Source organism: Dromiciops gliroides, chromosome 6 (genome assembly GCF_019393635.1).
Source record: "Dromiciops gliroides isolate mDroGli1 chromosome 6, mDroGli1.pri, whole genome shotgun sequence".
Classification (NCBI taxonomy): domain Eukaryota; kingdom Metazoa; phylum Chordata; class Mammalia; order Microbiotheria; family Microbiotheriidae; genus Dromiciops; species Dromiciops gliroides.
In genome coordinates this window covers 20,980,544-21,001,376 of record NC_057866.1, presented here as the reverse complement: position 1 = coordinate 21,001,376, position 20,833 = coordinate 20,980,544, and the positions used below count along the sequence as shown (strand labels likewise).

General features: G+C 35.7%; 1 protein-coding gene and 1 pseudogene across 1 annotated transcript; both read right to left on the bottom strand.

Moving 5' to 3' along the window:
• Window positions 1-567: 567 nt before the first annotated feature.
• On the bottom strand, window positions 568-1,494 carry LOC122731920 (olfactory receptor 4C11-like). The gene has a single exon (XM_043972167.1). It carries the CDS (start codon window positions 1,492-1,494, stop codon window positions 568-570), a length of 927 nt encoding a protein of 308 aa, XP_043828102.1.
• Window positions 1,495-18,723: 17,229 nt separating this feature from the next.
• On the bottom strand, window positions 18,724-19,649 carry LOC122731919 (annotated as a pseudogene).
• Between the last annotated feature and the right edge of the window lie 1,184 nt (window positions 19,650-20,833).

Sequence of the window (20,833 nt, the reverse complement as noted above, 5' to 3'; positions counted from 1 at the left end):
CCAATTGCCTCACTAAAAAACACACACACACACACAAAAAAAAACCTATTACTGATACCTGTGAATTACTCTGAAGCTTCCTTCAGGAAGGCATATTTAAATACTAGTGGAGATAGGACACACCTTTGCTCTAAATTCCTATAGCTATTCCAAGTTTGGATGCCCATTAAGTATAGTTAAGTATTTCAAAGTAAAGAAGCTCATGTGACAGTGGTAAAGGAAGGATGATATCCCTTTTCAGGAATATTCTAGGCTAAGTTCAGTCAAAATAAGCAACTAGTTCTTGGTCAATGTTGTTGAAATTACATAGTGAAACATAAACCAGAAAGAAGGTAAAATTACTGATAGACCACAAGGACAGAGTGTGATATGAAGACCTGTGACTGAACGTCCCCCTTTATATACAACCATAGCTATAATGTTAACTGTCTTAGTAAACCTGGACAAGTCTGACAAATGCCCAGTGAGATATGATCATGGCTTGAGTCCATCAATGATCAAAAATCATCTCTAATGCATCTATTCTGGTAAGTTAAAATCATCTTTGAAAAGTCTAAATGTCTCTACTCATTGTTTTATGTGTAAAGTTTTTCTGTTGCTCCACAATTTCCTCATTGCAGTTTTAACTTCTTTATTCCTCAGTGTATAGATCAAAGGGTTGAGCAAAGGTGCTCCAATGGTATAAAACACAACCACCAACTTATCTGCAGGAAAGGTGGTAAGTGGCCTGCTATATATAAATATACAGGGGCCAAAGAATATGAGGACAACAATGATGTGAGTGGTGCATGTGGAAAGAGCTTTGTACCTCCCCTCTCTACTCTGATTTCTCAGAGAATATAAGATAACAGTATAGGAGATCATTAGCATTATAAAGCTCACCATGCAGATGGCTCCACTGTTAAAAACAACCAAGAGGTTTAGCACATATGTGTCAGTACAGGCCAATCTCATCAAGGGTTGCAGATCACAGCAGTAGTTGTTGACTAAATTGGAACCACAGAAAGGCAAACTCAAGGCAATGAAGAGCTGGGCAACGGAATGCACAAATGACCCCACCCAGGCTAATGCCACCAAGATACTACATACCTTCCTACTCATGATAGTCAAATAGTGCAGAGGTTTACAGATGGCCACATAGCGGTCATAGGCCATCAGGATGAGGACCAAGATGTCCATACTGCCAAAGAAGTGCCCTGCAAATAACTGGAGCATGCACTCATCGTAGGAGATAGATTTCCTCTTGCGCAGACTATCTACTATTAGTCGTGGGGCTGTTGTGGTGGATAAACATGCATCAGAAAGGGACAAATAGGTCAGAAAGAAATACATGGGGGACCCAAGTGCAGGACTGTTCTTGACGGTGACAATGATAAGCAGGTTCCCTAAAATAGTGGCAATGTAGAAAATCAAGATGATGACGAATACTATTTTCTCCTTTGCTGGGTCCTGGGTCAGTCCAATAAGAAGAAATTCTGTCACATTATTTTTCATTGCTATGATGTCAGTGCAAGTGGGTTGGAAACAGATGAAAACTACTTAAAGTACAAAGAAAAGAAGGAAACATGATTAAGAGACATTTTGTGTAATTTGGCAGCAAAGTACAATGGCCTCAGCTTTTAATTATACCTGCAATCCTTGAACTCTTTAACTTTTCATTGTAGAAACCTCCACAAACCATTACTCTTTGAATTCAATCCAATAGAACTGCTGTGTTCCTTCTCCTTTATGCCTAGGGCTCTTGTTGTTCTGTTACTCCAAATACAGGGTTTATCTGCCAAAATCTGTGAAGTTTATATCATTGGGGAAGTTACTAAAGACCTGATCTGACTTTTGATGTCCTGTATAAGGAAATATACCATGAAGAATACCATTGTTCTTTTTTTTTTTTTTTTAAGTGAGGCAATTGGGGTTAAGTGACCTGCCCAGGGTCACACAGCTAGTAAGTATTAAGTGTCTGAGGCCGGATTTGAACTCAGGTACCCCTGATGCCAAGGGCGTCAAGTGCTCAATCCACTGCACGACCCAGCTGCCCCATTGTTCTTAATATGCACTGCATTTTAGAGAAACACAGAAATTAAATGGACTTCATAGTCACTCAGCTCTAGACAAAAGGAAGCTCTTTTACAATGTCTGGAAGGTCTGGAAGCTCCATCACTCAGCCAAAGATGGCATTATCTACTTTTTGCTTACCTATTATAACTGATATTTATGGCAGCCAAAGAAGTGGATGTAATCTTAGACTGACATAATTTAAAACATGAAACCAGAGAGAACAAAACAAAAGAGGGGATATTTGAGAATAAAGTATGGAGCATTCAGTCCTTAAGTGCCAGAAGAGCTCATAAAATGGAAAATATCTATGGCATGGAATGGACTAGGGCATCAATAAGGAGGAAATAGAAGATGAGAGAGATTTAAAGTGGCCCCATTGATTTATTGTCACCCATGATTGCAGAGACTAGTCATTCCAAATCAGATAGTTATCCAGACCACACAGGGTTCTATCCATGACAGAGACAGCACTAGTAGGAGGTGAAATGGTGTATTGTGATATATAAGAATTACGCCCTCTGATCACTGACTTGTGCTTTTTTTTTCTTCCTATGCTTCAGTTGTCTTGAAAAGGAGAAAAAAAAGCCAATAATTCAAGCCTAGTTGATAAATTCATCAAATGTCAAGTGGTAAACATTTAGTAGTGCTATCTGGTTTAATGGAAAGAAAACCAGACTTCAAATCAGGAATCCTGGTTTCAAGTTGACTTCAGCTTTCTTATTAACTAGCCATGGATTCATTGGCCTCACCTCCCTGAGTCTTTTCCCATTTTTCATTAGTAAACAAACAGAATATGTTGACTCTTATTTTTCTATCTAGCACTGATATTCTGTGACTCCACTTTAGCAATGTATTTGGAAGGTAAACAAATGAACAAATGAGCAAACAGTATATTTCATTATGCCTAGGTGTCATAAGCTAAAATCTGGTTGGAGAGATGAGACAGGAAAATAAAATCCATGATCAGAAAAAAAAAAAGAAGAAAAGAAATAAGATAGATAAAAGTTATTAACTGGATTGATGGAGTAGACTTTATATATTTTTGGATTGCCACCAAAGTTTTAAAATGGGGAAGGGAATTAGTTGCATTCACCAGAAGGAAGACAAACCTACACATTTTATGTTTGAAAAATTCTTCTAGCAGCAGATTTGGACACTGAGATTAAGAGGGTGAATTGCTTGTAGTCAAGGACTTTTCATGACTTACTCAATCCTTTATCTCTTCTCTTTTACTTTCTCTTTCTTTTTTTCCCCAGTCTGTGTGTCCTTTGCATTCTATGATCAAAATAGAAATCTGGAAATGATTGTTGTTGTTGTTGTTGTAATTTTATTTCATAGAACAAAATGTTATATTTTTACATTAAAAATAATAGTTTACCTTTCCTTTAGGAATATTGTTGTTTTTCCTTTTAATTGACATCCTCTTACCTCTCCCTCTCCCCCAAATACACATTGGATAATCCTGCTAAAGAAATGTAAAATATTCTGGCTTCTAACTAATCCATCAAATATTAACAATGTGCATGAGAGTCAGTAATATAAAAAAAATGTAACTGCAAAAAAAATTAACAAGCATTATTTTCCCTATTTAATTTTAATCTGAAATCCAAATACCAAAGTTGCTCTATACTAAGATAATATAGAATAGTGACACATGTTTTCAACATGAATAAATATGGGGAATCATATTTCTGAAGTTGATTGGTTATCTCACTTAACATGTCTGTACATAACTTTTTTAATCTTTATGACAAATGAGAATACCTGTTCCACCTGCCTCTTCAAACTTAAATGCATGAAATAAGATTATTAAAAATGAATTTTACTTTCTAAATAAAATAATTATTCTAAATTCATGGAAATATAAAATATTGACTTTATTTATTCACACTCAGAGATGTATTATGCCTCAGGTCCTCGGTTAATTTTCACTAGACAAATAGTTTCAATGATTGAACCTTATCTATTTGATACAGTCCAAACTCTTTACCCTTGCATTCAAGCCTCTCTAAATTTTATTTTTGCTATAGAAACCATTTTTAGCATCTAGCTTATTCTATTTGATTGTTTCTTTATATTAAATCATTAGGAAAGCCTGGCATCATCTCATCTTTGAATAAAATCGATCCCATAACCCTGGCCAAGTTGTTTTACTGCTTAGTTCTACAGATAACTTTTTATGAGTAAAAGGGAGAGAATAGGGGTCAATCTATTTTAGCAAACTTACAATGAGTTCCCTGCACTAATTAAGTGACAAAGTAGAACTACCTTCCCCTCAAAAAATATGTAAAATAAAATAATGTTAGAAAGGGTCATGGAAAGCACTGTAGAGATGTGAAGGAGGAAGAAGAGAAGTGATAAGAGGAGGAGCATGAAAAGGCTGTGGAGGAAATAAAACATGAAGGACAATAGGTTGGGGAGAGAGCTTAGAAGGAAAATGGTGTCTATCCTTTCATTACCTTATCTTAGACATCACTCACTTTCTATAGCAGGTTGGAGATGTTCTCAGGAGATGGTGGATGATAGCCACATTTTCAAAGTTGACAGCTCTTTCTCATTTTCTGTCCCAAGTTTCAAAAAAGCTGCAAGAAAAGAAGTCATATGAAGAGGATAGGGTACATTTTCCATAAGTTTCTGCTCCATTGTACTTTCCGCTAAAGGGAACAATAGAGTACTGAGGAAACTTCATATATACATATTCATATGTGCATATATGTGTTCATACATAATATGTACATATATACACATATATTTGTATACGTACACACAGAATGTAAGAAAGTAAGACAAAATGAGCCAGCCATGAAGAAGTAAATAAACACTGAACTCAGCACCAAGCTCTGTCCTGTTAGGAAAGGACAAACAAGACCTCGCTTAAATTCACAGTGGCCATGATCACCAGGATTCCTCTGATCTTTTGGCTAATGTTTTCTTTTCTCCCCTTTTGTCACATTTAGGGATGCAATGATGCAAGTCTTTATCTATGATGTTGGATCTGAATTATCCTCTTGTGAGATTAGTCATTGATCTAAGTAAAAATGGAGAGATAAAGAATTCATTTAGTGCCCGTCCCCACTAGAATCCTTTCCAAAAACAACAGAAGAGACCCTTCAAGAATCAGAGACTTTTCATCCTCAGGTTTTAAAGTTTCAAATGGACACGAGAATAACTACCATTCCATTGGCATCTTCCACTTGCTGCTCCATTGTTCTTTGTCCAATTCTTTTCTTCAGTGAATATTGATCGTCTGATACTGCTGTCTAAGCACTCAAACCTTTATAGAAAATTCATCAAAGTTTATGAACTTAGAGAATTGTCTTTGATCCTTTAGGGAATTGAGAAAACACCTCTATTGGAGGCTTGGCTCCTAAGTTCATTTAATTTGTCTGAGTTTAAGAGCAAACCTCTAATTAACATTGGACTGCTCTGGTGCCTGGTCTTGGCTGAATAGGAAGCAGAAGAATTTTTCCTTCAGAGCATTTTTCCTGTCTTCTTTCATGAAGAAATTCCATTTTTCTGTATGGCCAAAGAAAGGAAAAGTGAATTAGATGAGAAAGGAATTGCTGCAAATGTCCTATCATCATAATAACTATCTCTTAGGACCTGCCAGTTGCTCCCAGCCATGGGAATTTGATGACTGGACCATGTTTCTCTTGGAAGGAGCCCATCAAATTTAAAAGTATATTCTTCAGAATCACTGTCAGTGTCTCTGTTAGTCATCTTGGGGCCCCAATCATCCTTTTGTTATTACAAAAACCTTCCACAATTCGATGTTCAGCATCCCTGTGTGTATGAAAAATACTTCTTGCTCATTTTTGGAGGGATGCTAGAATATTAGAAGAAATATAACCTTAGAAAATTTCAAATTCACCATCATCATTTTATAGATGAAAAAACTGAGGGTCACAGAATTTGTGTCTCAATAAAAACAACTTTTTTTTCATATGTAAAAATACTCAGGAATAAACTAGAGACAATAAGCCAGATCATCAACATCACAAATTCTGAGGGTAATAGGGAACCACTGGCATTTATTAAGCGAGGTAGGCAAGATGGTCATGCCTTTAGGCATAGGGAGGTCATTTTGGCAGCTGATTAGTGGATGGATATTAATAGGGATAGACTTGACTTGAGGCATTCAGACTTAATAGGAGGTTAAGTTAGCAATAGTCTAGGAGAGAAGACATGAATGCCAGGGCATTTGAGTAGTAAGGGCCTACACCTGAAAGTTTGGTGTTTAAGTGAAGAGAATTGGCCACATACAAGAAATGTGAAAGTAGACTCAGAAATACTTGGGAAAGGATGGGTTAAGTGAGATGAGTGAAAGGAATGCACCAGGATGACACTAAAGTCGTGACCTTGATTTCTGGGAGCATTATGATAAGTGAATTGTAATAACTAAGTTGTTAAGATGGGAAAGTGTAGGAGGAAAGATTATAATCTCTTTTTTGATGAGTTTGAGATGTCTGTGGGATATATGATGGGAATGTTTAATTGCTATTCAAAATTAGAGATCAGGAGAGAGACTAGGGTTGGATATATCCATAGCTATCTATATCAACTGTATATATGTGTCTAAATCTATGTCTCCATTTTTATTTATATCTGTAACAACTACATTTATATCTATCAATATCCATATCTATATTTATATATTGATCTAAGTATATATGTATGTGTGTACATGCACACAGAGACACATATAATATATATTTATGTGTGTATATATGTATATATACCTGTACTATACATAGACACACATACACATATATATTTTTTTTCTGTTTATATCTATTTATTATATGCTAGTATTGACCACATTCCTCAACTGGATTCTCTCCTCACCCTAGATTTTCCAGACATTTCTCCCTTCTACTTCTAATTCTATTTGTGTATCCTGTCCTTCACAGTCTTCTTCACTGGTTGTTCATTCAGTTCATATCATTAATTATCATTGTCTCCCAAGTCACTGTCCTTTTATCTCTTCTCACTCTTTCATATCATGCTTCTAAATATCATCAGTTTCCAGTGTTCCATTATAATATTCATGCAGATGAGCTTCAGACACATCTATATCTATATGTTTTCCTATATCTGTACCTAGAACTATATCTATATGCATGGCAATATTTATATATAGAACTTTTCACAAATTTGAGTGGAATGATTGTTCTGGAGCCATGATAATCTTTTCTGTTTCATTTCAATATGGGGTATTCAGAGAGGACGAGTACCTCAATTGTATGGGCTGCCAAATCCTTTTAAAGACTGCTCATCTACTTTGGTCTCTATCTTCACCCAACTTGTACCTGTGACTATAAGAAGCTATACTATGCATTGTGCCCAAACTCCATAAAACCATCTCATCAGACAGGCTAATCGAGGTTAAGGGTAACTAACAGACCCCAAACCGCTCAGTGAGTTAGAGAGATGTCTACCCCAAGCATGTGAAGATGTCCCCCGGTGTAATGGGCATATGAGAACAATTTGTTTGAAAGGCCATGAAGGTGGCTGAAGACAGCACTGTGAAGTACTTAGATCTTGGTCAGACATCAAAGATGCCATTGTCATTCCACTGCATCCTGGACCATCACAAGTCAGCTTGACTTTACCTTGACATGGACTTTGATGACTCTGGAAGAGTAAGATGACTCAAGACATCACCCCGTTCTTGTTCCTTTGAAATGAAAGACAAACAACAATACCTACATATTACATTTTATGCTTTAAAATTAATTCATGTTATAGAGATCTTTTTGAAGTCATATCTTTATATAGAATAGAATTAGACTTCTTTCCAGGATTGCGAGCAATGTCAAGAAAAAAATGAGAAAGGAGAGCTAATTCAGGGGAAGAAAGTGATCAAGAGTGAGAAGATAGAGAAGATAGTTAAGTAATGTTAGATAATGAGGAGAAAATGGGTAGTTCCCCTTATAATAACTCGTTTTTGTTTGTTTTTTGTTTTTTCACTGAAGTCTGGGGCAAGGTTTTTGTCTACAAGGGTGAGCTATCTATCAAGTATTGTGTGTGATTTTAGGAGACATAAAAAGGTTTGTAATAACCTTTGTAGGGAATTAGAGATTTAATAGCATCTAACAGGATGGCTAAAAGGATTACCTTAGTGCAGTGAGTATGAACATAAGAGTGTTGCTATTGTTGTTCAGTTGTTTTTCAGTCATGCCTGCCTCTTTTTGACCCTTTTTTTTATTATTATCAAAGATACTAAAGTGGATTGGCATTTCCTTCTCCAGCTCTTTTTACAGATGAGAGAGCAGGAAGTAGAGCCAAGATGGCAGAGGAAAGGCAGTAAATGCTCAGAACTATTGACACAATTACTTATTTTAAAGATGAGATACTGAGGCCAAGATAAGTACCTTGTCCAGGGTCACATGGCTAGTAAATGTCTGAAGCCAGATTTGAACTTATAAGAATGAGTCTTCATGATTCCAAGCCCAGTGCTGTATCCACTGTAAGACCTAACAAATTACATAACAATAGCAAAACAATTGTTACAGACTTTGGCTCCACAGCTTATGACTTTTTCTAAATCTAGTTTGTTTGTTTCTGATTTTGATTCTTTATTATCTAGTCACTTACATTGATCTGATTCTTTTAAAAAATCTAGTACCTGATAATTTTGATAACTACTGCTTTATAATATACTTTGATGTTTAGAAGGATGATTTACCTATTCTCTCTACTTTTTCTATATTATTTTCCTTGATTTTCTAGATCTTTATATTTTTTAATAATTCATTATATTATTATTTTATTAAGATGTAAAGTCCCCTTGTAAAATTAATTGATTTATTATTATTAGTAGTAATATTAATATATTTTATTATTTTGCAGGGCAATGAGGGTTAAGTGACTTGCCCAGGGTCACACAGCCAGTAAGTGTCAAGTGTCTGAGGCCACATTTGAACTCAGGTCCTCCTGAATTCAGGGCCAACACTTTATCCACTGCACCACCTAGCTGCCCCATAATTAGTATATTATTTAAAAGGTAAATTAACTTTGCTAGAAGTTTTGGCATGGTCTGACCATCTATACCAAATATTAATCCATCTATTTAATTTATTCTTTTCAAAACATTTTAAAATTGAATATATGCAAATCTTTTGTATGCATTGATAAAACAATCGCCAGGTATTTTATGCATACTGTAATTATTTGAAAAGGAATTTTTCCTTTAATGATTACTTTTTGCATTTTCTTATTGCTATGCAGGAATGCAGTTGGTTTTTGAGTATATATGTCTCCATCCTTCAGCTTTGCTTAAGCTTTTAATTACCTTGATTATTATCTTTGATTCTTTTTACCTACCGAAAAAACCATGGATTATATGCTACTTTTGGAACAGCTGGATGGTTCTGTGAGAAAGTACTGTACCGGAATTCAGGAAGATATGAGTCTAAATCCAGGCACAAAATTGTACTTGCTATGGAACCCTCAGCGAGTTACTTTCTCAGCTTCAGATTTTTTCATCTCTAAAACAGGATAATAATATCACCTGTATTTGTTTTTGCTCAGGGTTGTTGTGAAGATAAAATAAGGTGAAATTTTTATGAAATTTTCCAAACTTTAAAGGGCTTATATAAATTTATGCAGATGATCCATATATGCATATATGTATGTATATATAAATATTTATGCACATACTTATCAGTCCCTATACATACACATGTATGTACATACACATATGTATATTGTATGTGTATATTTCTATGTATCTGTATGTTTCTATCTATCTTTTTTATGGTGAGGCATTTGGGGTTAAGTGACTTGCCTAGGGTCATACAGCTAGTACGTGTCAAGTGTCTGAGGACAGATTTGAACTCAGGTACTCCTGACTCCAGGGTCAGTGCTCTATCCAGTGCACCACCTTGCTGCACCTGTTTCTATCTATCTTATCCATCTATCATCTATTTATCTTGGTATAGATACCCACAGATATATGACACTCTCTCTGTATGTGTATATATATACTTCCAAATATACTCATACACATACACATGTACATATATACATTTGTGTGTGTGCATACATACATATCCAGATAAGGGTATAGATATCATAGATATATAATAAAACAATTTTATCTACAATTAATTCAACTAATTTAGCACTCTATATTTTTGGCAAATATTCATATAATCCCCTTAGATTGTCAGTTTTACTGGCATATAATTGGACAAAATAACTACTAATTATTGTTTTAATTTCATATTCAGTGGTAGTGCACTCATCCTTTTCATTATTGATATTGGTAATTTGACTTTCTTCTTTTTTAACCAATGACTTTTTTTCATGAAACTGTTTCCTAGTTTTTACAATTAATTCAATGTAAGAAAAAACTTTTACATTTATGAACCTCACTTTTGTTTTTAAGCTTTCTATTTAGTACTTAATTTGAGATTTTTAATGTGTTCTTCTTTATACTTTTAAATTGCATGCCCAATTCATTTATTTTCTCTTTCTCTCTTTTATTAAAGTACACATTTAGAGATTTAAATTTTCCCCTACATGCTGTTATGGCTGCATTCCAGATATTTTGTTGTCATTATCTTTAGTGAAATTATTCACATGCCGTCTGATTTGTTCTTGAACCCCCTCAATCTTTATGATATTATTTAGATTATTTCGATGGTTTGTATTATTTAATTTTAATCTATTCCTCTCTGGACTTTTGTTAAATATATGTTTTTATTGCAGTATGGTCTGAAAAATGGTGCATTTAACATTTCTGATTTCCTGCATCTATTTATTAGATTTTATGCACTTATACATGCTTAATTTTTATGGAAGTACAATGTAAAGCTGAGGGGGAGGGAGTATCCTAAATATTATTCCCATTCATTTTGCTTCAGAGATCTATGATATATATGTTTGAAAAGATTCTATCATTTCCTTAACTTCTTTTAAAAAAAAAACATTTATTTCATGGTTAGATTTATCAAGTACTAAGAAAGAAAAATTAAGGTCCCTTACTGCTATCATTTTACTTTCTATTCCCTCCTTTGGCTCATATAACTTTTACTATAAGAATGTGGATGCTATGCCATGTGGTGCATATGTTTAATATTGATATTATTTCTTTCTCTATGGCAATTTTTAGCAAACTGTAGTTGTCCTGTTTCTCTTTTCATTTATTTTTGTTTTTGTATTGTCTGACATGATGATTGCTACTGTCTTTTTTCTCTTTGTTTGTTTTTTTACTTCAGAGGAAATATAATATATTCTGTTCCAGTCCTTTCCCTTATTTCAACTCTGTAAATATATCTTTGTTCACATGTTTCTTGCAAATGATATATTATTAGATTCTGCATTTACACCCATTCTCTTATACACTTCTATATTATGGGTGAAGTCATCCTATTCACATTTCACTTGTTCATTTCTCTGTGTTCTACTATTTTTATCCTCCCATTCTCTCTCTTTCTCTCTCTCTCTCTCTCTCTCTCTCTCTCTCTCTCTCTCTCGCTCTCGCTCTCGCTCTCGCTCTCGCTCTCGCTCTCTCTTTTTCTCTCTCTTTCTCTATCTCATAAGTTGCTTTTATTTTTGAACACTGTTTCCCTTAAATTTTCTTCTCTTTTATCTCCCTCCCACTTTCTCTTAACCCTTACCCTATTGGGTAAGATAGATTCCTATATCAAGTTGAGTGTGTTTATATGTTCTTCTTTCTATGAACCAATTGAGATAAAAGTGATGTTTGATCATTGCCTGCCCTACCCCCACCATTTCTTCCTTCCACTCTAAAAGCTCTGCCATGTAAACCTCTTTTATGGGAAATAATTTTCCCAGTTCTTCCTCTCCCTTCCCCCTTTTTCAGTGTATCCTTCTTACTCACCCATCCATTTTTTTGGTCATCCTAACATTAATGTCTAAATCCTGTGTCATCTGACTATGTAGAAGCCTTCTAACTGCCCTAATAATGAAATCCTTATATATAAGAATTGGTTGGTATTACAACAGGCAATCACAACTTCTCAAAATCATGTGAAAAGTTAGGTTTATTACAGGAGAAAAGAACATGCATGTGGAACCCTAAGCTAGTGCAAAGAGTAGACGATCCAAGCAGAAGCTTGCAAATGTATGAAATTGCAACAAAGAAAGGGAGAGAAACAGAAATCTCCACCTAAATGGGAGTGTCAGGGAGGAGAAATCATGAAAAATTTAGATGGTCAAAGCTGCATTCTTTTCCCTTGGGAAGACTGAGACTATGAATATATGAAGATCTGCTTATCTACAAGGCTCTCCATTGCACAAACACTTTCCCAGGCTAGCACAGATGAACTTGTCTTTACTCCCAATGACACATAGAGAGTACAACTTGGGGTGCAAATGACTAATTATGTCAGCTGGTGGGGGGTCTTCATCCTTGACACATTCAGGGTCTCTTGTATACTCTGGGTCCATTGTATCTGCTAAATATAGCAACTCAAAACAACAAGTACAGGGTTCCCACGAATAGAAAATATTTTAATCTTATTAAACCCCTTATGATTTCTCTTGCATATTTACCTTTTTATTCTTCTCTTGAGTTTTGTATTTTAAAGTCAAGTTTTCTAATCATCTTTCTTACATTTAGCCAAAATGTTTTATTTTGTCTTTTGCTTTTTTTTTGTTTTGTTTTGGTTTTTAAAATTTTTTTTTATAGGAATTACATTTTAATCTGGGTTGGGACACATACAGAAGTGTTTTGGGTTGGATATAGCTCCTAAGAAATGTGTTTGACACCTGTGGTGTAGATGGTGGTGTTTTAGTTTCATCTTTTTTCCCCATTCATTTAGAAGTTTATTTTCCCCCAACTGCTTTTAAAAACAATTTTAACATTCATTTTTCAAACTTTGTGTTCCAAATTCTCTTCCTCCCCCTCCCCTTAAGAACCAAAGCAATTTAATATGTTATACATGTGTAGTCATGTGAAACATTTCCACATTAGTTAGGTTGTGAAAGAAAGCAGACAAAAAAAAAAACTTAAGAAAAAGAAACTTTTAAAAAATGCTTCAATATGTATTCAGCCACCATCAGTTATTTCTCTGGAATGGATCAGATTTTTCATAAGTCCTTCAGAGTTGTCTTGGACCACTGCATTGCTGATAAAAGCCAAGTCATTCACAGATCATTTTACACTATTACTATTACTTTGTATAAAGCACATCTCACTTTGCATCACTTCTTGTAAGTCTTCCCAGATTTTTCTGACCATCCTGCTCATCATTTCTTAAAGCACAATAGTGTTCCATCACATTCTCATCACACAATTTGTTCAGCCATTCCCCAATTGATGGACATCTCCTCAGTTTCAAATTCTTTGCACCATAAAAGGGGTGCCATAAATATTTTTATATATAGGTCCTTTAACATTTTTGTTATTTTTTATCTCTTTTTGGATAGTGACATAGTAGCAGTATTATTAGGTTAAAGAATATTCATAGTTTATATCCCTTTAGCCATAGCTCCAAATTGTTCTGCAGAATGTTTGAATCAGTTTACAACTTTATCAAGAGCGTACCGATGTATCATTTTCCCCACATCCCCAGCAACATTAGAGAAATGATAATTAAAACAACTCTGAGGTACTACCTGACACCTATCAGATGTTTTTTTTTTTTTTTCCCTCCAGGTTCCATTCACTCCCTAGTTGCCCAATAAGACTGTGTTACTCGAACTCCTGTCTTCCTAGAGATGGACTTTAAGAGCTGACATAACCAACTCACTTTTGTTCTACTCCACCTCTCACTATGTATGAATGAAGCACATAATAAATGCACTAAGCAAAACAAAACAAAACAACTTAGGAAAATATTAAGCAAGCTAGTTTCCTGTGTTGTTCCCCCTTCATCTAAAACCAATTCAAAGGTTTTATGTGCTTGCTTTTTATTTCATATGTTGAGTGATATTTATCTCATTTATGTCATACAGGAGATAAATGTTGCAACATATTCCTCTTTTTATCTCACGTGGGCATCTATTTTGTAAAAAGTGATTAGACCAACTGTCTTGTAAGAGACACACTTCCATCCACTTGCTGACAGTGTGCCTCACTTTGAGTGAATAAAACTTCAATAACTTCAATACTCCTGTCTTGTATTGTTGTTGGTCATTTGACAGATTCTACTTAAGAATTTCAAAGAAAAGAACCTCATGTGACAGTGTTAAAGGAAGGATGATAACCCTTTTTTCATTTGTTTGTTTGTTTGTTTGTTCTTTTTTGCAGGGCAATGGGGGTTAAGTGACTTGCCCAAGGTCACACAGCTAGTAAGAGTCAAGTGTCTGAGGCCGCATTTGAACTCAGGTACTCCTGAATCAAGGGCCAGTGCTCTACCCACTGCGCCACCTAGCTGTCCCCAGGATGATACCCTTTTAAGGAATATTTTAGGCTAAGTTGAGTCAAAATAAGTAACTAGACCTTGGTCAAGATTGTTGAAATTAAGTAATGAAACATAAACCAGAAATAAGGTAAAATGACAGATAGACCACAAGGGCAGAGTGTGATATGAAATTATTTCAATATGAATAAAGGGCAGTGAAGGCAGCTAGAATCAGTATCCTGGGATATAAGATCTTGATGGTATATCATCATCAAAGAGGATCTGGCTTAGGGACTTTAAATACCTTTGACTACATGTCCCTTTTATACACAACCATGGTTAAAACCTTAACTCTCCCACATCTATTCTTTGTGTATCTGGACAAGTCCTGACAAATACCGAGTGAGATAAGGTCATGTCTTGAGTAACCAATATTAAAAATTATCTCTAATGTATCCATCCTAGTAAGTCTAAATCATCTTTGAAAATCATTGATGTCAATGGAGCCAAGATGTTGGAGGAAAGGTAGCAATTTACCTGAGCTCTCCCCAAGACATCTCCAAATACCTTCAAATAATGCCATAAGCCAATTCCTGGAACAGCAGAACCCACAAAAGGACAGGGTGAAATCATTTTTACAGTCAAACACAACTTAGAAGGTTGGCATAAAAGGTCTCTAGTACCAGAGTGAGGGTGTACTGCAGCCTAGTGTAGGCCGCAGACACAGCCCCTGCCCCAGAGAACCAGGAGCAGGCCTAGGGAGACTCTGAATAAGCTATGGCTACAACTGCTTCTGGAACTCAGCCCACGGATGGTGAGGGGGTTAAATGGTTGGCCAGGGGGAGATTACAGGGGTCTCTGCTGGCACTGAGGCAGGACTCTGTTGTTTTTCCTGTGCTCATATCTGGGTCACAGTCTTGGGTGGTAGTCCCAGGCAGGGGAGGAGCATGAGTACACAAGAACTTGTGGCCGTAGTGGATCAGGCTTTTGTTCCATGTTCCAGGGCAGAGAATCAGGCCTTTGGTTGCTTGTGGACCAGAGCACAGTCCAGGAGAGTGAAAGAAGGGAGGGCAGATTGGGGGAGTGGGCAGTCAGAAGCAAAACACTTTTGAGGAGGGATAGTCTGAAAGAAGATAGAAAATAGAGTAAATGTCATAGGGAGGGAATAGGATGGAGGGAAATATGGTTAGCAATAGTAACTGTGAAAATAATTTGAATGAAGTTTGTCTGACAGGCCTCAGTTCTCAGACATGTAGAGAACTGAGTCAAACTTGTTAAAATAAGAGCCATTCCTCAATTGATGCATGATCAAAAAATATGAAGTTTTTAGATGAAATAATCAAAGCTCCCTATAGCCATATTAAAAATGCTCTAACTTACTATTTATTGGAGTGATGCAGGTCAAAATAACTCTGGGGTACTACCTCATACCTATTAGATTGGATAATAGGACAGCAGAGGAAAATGATGAATGTTGTAAGGGACATGGGGAAAATGAGACATTAATATATTCTTGGTAAAGTTGTAAGCTGCTTCAAACATTCTGTAGAGCAACTTGGAACTATGGCTAAAGTGCTACAAAACCATGAATACTCTTTTACCTATGTGTAATTTAAAATTCTAAGTGTGGGTTCTAATCTGTCCCCCCAGTTTTTGGGGGAAACTGACTAAAATCACTGATAAACAAATTTAGGTTTTTAAAGGGTTTATTAAAAGGTAGTAAAAGGAAGAGAAAGATAGAGAAAGATTGAGAACATGTTGCATATAACCTGGCAATCCTTGCCTTCCTAAACCTACCACTTCTGAAGTCCTCTGTCACCACACTGATCTTTCGCACCAAAGTCAAGGTATGGCCAAAGGAATGGATTTTGGCAAACTTTGAGCTTGATTTCTCTAGGTTTAATTTTTCTTCACAATATTATACAGATTACTAGAAGTTTTCATCCAACCCATCTCATTCTACATCTGGCTTCCATGCCCCCTCCTATATGCCTGATGGCATGGACGTCTCAATCCCATGCATCTGATTCAATCTGACTCAGTTTCCTCCAATATGTTTGCTAGCATGGATGTATATTCCATCCACACCTATTTTAAGCCTGGCATACTGCATGGGTGGTATATATTGCTCAAGTGTGGGAATGCTCATATCCCATCATTTCTCTGTTCTTTTCTGGTAACCCCCATAATTATCTCAGGTGTCATGATAAATACAGTGTTGGACTTGGCCTTGACATCTGTTACCAATTGTATTAGATTCTTTAATTTCTCATAATGGCATGAGGATAATTAGGCAGATGATGCAAGAAGTGATGAAACAAAGATAAAAATTATTTTTTAAATTAATATTGCAGTAATTGTCTTCTCAATTTACCCTCCACATGGGGGGACTATAGTAATATTAAGTTTTAGAGAATGTTTAAATTTTTGTTTTATTATATGTTTCATGCGTAACAACTAAGATACTGAATTCCCTTAGACATGTTTTTAAGAACTTTCATTGTTTGATTTTATTATTGACACAGCTATTTTAAAGTTGTGTTAAGCTCAACTTTGTAGGAAAGTTTCCCGGCTGATTACCAGAATCCACACATCAACCCCTGAAAAGATTTCCATTCCATGTCCCAGAGGACATCCCAAGAATCATCTGAGAAAAGACTTTCAAAAACTTCAAATGAACAGTTTTGTTTTGTTGATTTTTATTCCCTTCTGTTGTTATGTACACCATTTGTAATATGTATTCTCTGCAGAGGCCCTCCTTCTGCAGGCCTGTGTCAAAGCACCAGTTTTTGAAGGACCGCCCCTCTGGACAAACTTTCCCCTTTCTCTCTTTTCTATATTGTTTATTAGCATAGGGTATTATATGCTGTTATTTTTGACTGTTTCATCAAGGAAAAACCCTGCATTTCTTGAAGAAACAAAGGGACTGTAATGATTGGAATGATGCCACTTGCTGGAGAGCTACTGTAGGAGAGCTCCGGCATGAGGAGAAGGCGTCTGAGGGCCAGCGGTGTGATCAAGATCCTTGGTGTCAGGAAGTGACATTTGTTTGTGGGTACTGTCTATCAAGGCTACCAGCCAATCAACTTGAGGAGCCTCCCATTTCTGGGAGTAGGACATAAAGTAGGAAGTGGATGCTGGCAGAGGGCTTTTTCCTCTTTTAGTTCCTGACATTGCCATGGTGGGTCAGATGATGGGGTCTCTTTGAAATAGATTTTTACCTTTCTCTCTGATCCTAATGCTCTTTAATAAATACTTAAGCAATTAAATACTCTTGCTAAAGCTTATAATTTATTGGGGACCCCTCATTAGATTTTAAATAGTATAGCTAGAATTTTAGCCCTTTACACCTACCTAGTAATACCACTAATAGGTTGGTATCCAAAAAGAGATGATAAAAAATGAACTAACAAATAAACAAAAAAAAATTAATTTGGAATTGAGGAGATGCCCATCAGTTGGGGAATGGCTGAAAATTGTGTAATGATATTATGATGGAACACTAATGTGATATAAGAAATGATGGGAGGCAGCTAGGTAGTGCACTGGCCCTAGATTCAGGAGGACCTGAGTTCAAATCCAGTCTCAGACAGTTGACACTTACTAGCTGGGTGACCTGTGACCCTGGGCAAGTCACTTAACCCTGATTGCCCTACAAAAAGACAAAAAAAGAAAATGATGAACAGGATGCTATCAGAAAAACCTGGAAAAATTTACATGAGCTTACACAAAGTGAAATGTACTGTATACAAAATAAGAGCAATATCTTAGGATGATCTGCTGTGAATCACTTAGTTATTTTTTTAGCAATACAATGACTGAAGAAAATTCTGAAGGACTTGTGAAAAATTCAATCAAACTCCAGAGAAAGAACTTCTGGCATCTGAATACAGATTGAAGTGAAATTTTATTTTAGTTCCTTTTTCTGATTTTTTTTTTTTGGGTGTGGATTTTCTTTCACAATATAACTAACGTGAAATTGTGTTGCATGACTACACATGTATAACTTACTTTGAATTGCTTAAGTTCTGAAGGGAGGAGGGAAGGGAGGAAGAGAATTTGGAACACAGATTTTTAAAAAGCAATGTTGAAATTTGTTTTTACATATAATTTGGGAAAAATAAAATTCTAAATAAATGGAATAAAAAAGAGAAGAATATACTATAGATCTTATAAATAACTGAATATACTGTCAACCTGATAAAAAGGGAGAGAAATCTATATAACTCCTGTAGGCGTTAATCAAATTTTCTTAGGCTTTTGCTGACATTTATAATGCTCTTTATACCATTAAGTATCAGATATTAAATCAAGATGGAACTTGTTAATAAAAAAGCATTCATGTCTATACTTATTGTTTTTTCTGTAAAGTTTTCCTGCTGCTCCACAATTTCCTCATTGCAGTTTTAACTTCTTTATTCCTCAGTGTATAGATCAAAGGGTTGAGCAAAGGTGCTCCAATGGTATAAAACACAACCACCAACTTATCCACAGAAAGGTGGTCAGTGGCCTGCTATATATAAATATACAGGGGCCAAAGAATACAAGGACAACCATGATGTGAGAGCTGCAGGTGGAAAGAGCTTTGTACCTCCCCTCTCTACTCTGATTTCTCAGAGAATATAAGATAACTGTATAGGAGATTATTAGTGTTATGAAGCTCACCATGCCGATGGCTCCACTGTTAAAAACAACCAAGAGGCTTAGCACATATGTGTCAGTACAGGCCAATCTCATCAAGGGTTGCAGATCACAGCAGTAGTTGTTGACTAAATTGGAACCACAGAAAGACAAACTCAAGGCAATGAAGAGCTGGGCAACGGAATGCACAAATGACCCCACCCAGGCTAATGCCACCAAGATACTACATACCTTCTTACTCATGATAGTCAAATAGTGCAGAGGTTTACAGATGGCCACATAGTGGTCATAGGCCATCAGGATGAAGACCAAGATCTCCATGCAGCCAAAGAGGTGCCCTGCAAATAGCTGGAGCATGCACTCATCATAGGAGATCATCTTCCTCTTATGCAGACTGTCCACTATTAGGTGTGGTGCTGTTGAAGTGGATAAACATGCATCAGAAAAGGACAAATAGGTCAGAAAGAAGTACATGGGGGAAACAAGTGCAGGACTTTTCTTAATGGTGATAATGATGAGCAGATTCCCTGAAATAGTGGCAATGTAGAAAATTAAGATGATGACAAATACTATTTTCTCCTTTTCTGGGTCCTGGGTGAGTCCAATAAGAAGAAATTCAGTCATATTATTTTTCATTTCTATGATGTCAGTCAGTGTAAGTGGGTTGGAAACAGGTGAGAACTATTTAAGTTTAAAGAAAAGAAAGAAACATGAATAAGACACATTTTGTACAATTTGTCAGCAATGAAAAATGGCCTGAGCTTTTAAGTATACCTCTAATAAATGAATTTTTTAACATTTCATTGAGAAGACCCCTACAAAACATCACTCTTAGAATCTTCTCCCTTAGACCTGCTGTGTTCCTTGTTCTTTGTTGCTAAAATTCTTAGTCCAAATTCAAGATGTATCTCTCAAAATCTGTGAAGCTTGCATCATTGGGGAAGTTACTCCAAACCCAATCTGTCTTTTAATATGCTGTATAAGTAAAAATATCAGGAAGAATGCCTTTATTCTTAACATACAATGAATTTTAGAGAAACGACTTAAATTGGCTTCATAGACATCACCCATAAACAAAAGGAAGCTCTCTTACAGTGTTTTGAAGCTTTGAAAGCTCTATTTCTCTGGCAAATATGACATTATCTATTTTTTTGCTTACCTATTATAATTGACTGATATTATTCTTACAGTATATTGTGAATGTAATACGGTGATCTAAGAAGCTAATGTAATCTTAGACTAACAATTTAAAACATTAAACAAGAGAGAACAAGACAAAAGGGATCATATTTGAGAATATAATTCAGTACATTAGTGCTACAGGGGGTCTTAAAATGGGAAAATCTATAAGATAAAATGGACAACGTAACCAAGAGGGAGGAAATAGAAGATGAGATAGATTGGAAGTGGTCCCATTGATTTATTGGCATCCATGATTCCTGAATTTTGTCATTCTAAATCAGATATTGACCCATAAAACACAGGATTCTAACAATGACAGAGACACCACCAATAGGAGGTGAAATGTTTTATTGTGAGACATAATAATTTTCCTCTCTGGTCACTGACTTGTTAGGTTTTTCCTTACTCAACTTAATTGTCTTGAAAAAGAAAAAAATTATACTTTAAGTTTAATTGATGAATTCATCAAATGTCAAGCGGTAAATCTTTAGTAGTGCTGTGTGGTTAGATACAAAGAAAACCTGACTTTGCATCAGGAATCCTGGTTTCTAGTCTGCTTCACCTTTTATTAATTAGCTGTGGATTTATTGGCCTGACCTCCCTCTTTCCCTGTTTATCATAAATAAACAAGCAGATTC

What these genes read in the sequence shown, in the direction of transcription:
- LOC122731920 (XM_043972167.1), bottom strand. Translation starts at nt 1,494, where the DNA reads ATGAAAAATAATGTGACAGAATTTCTTCTTATTGGACTGACCCAGGAC.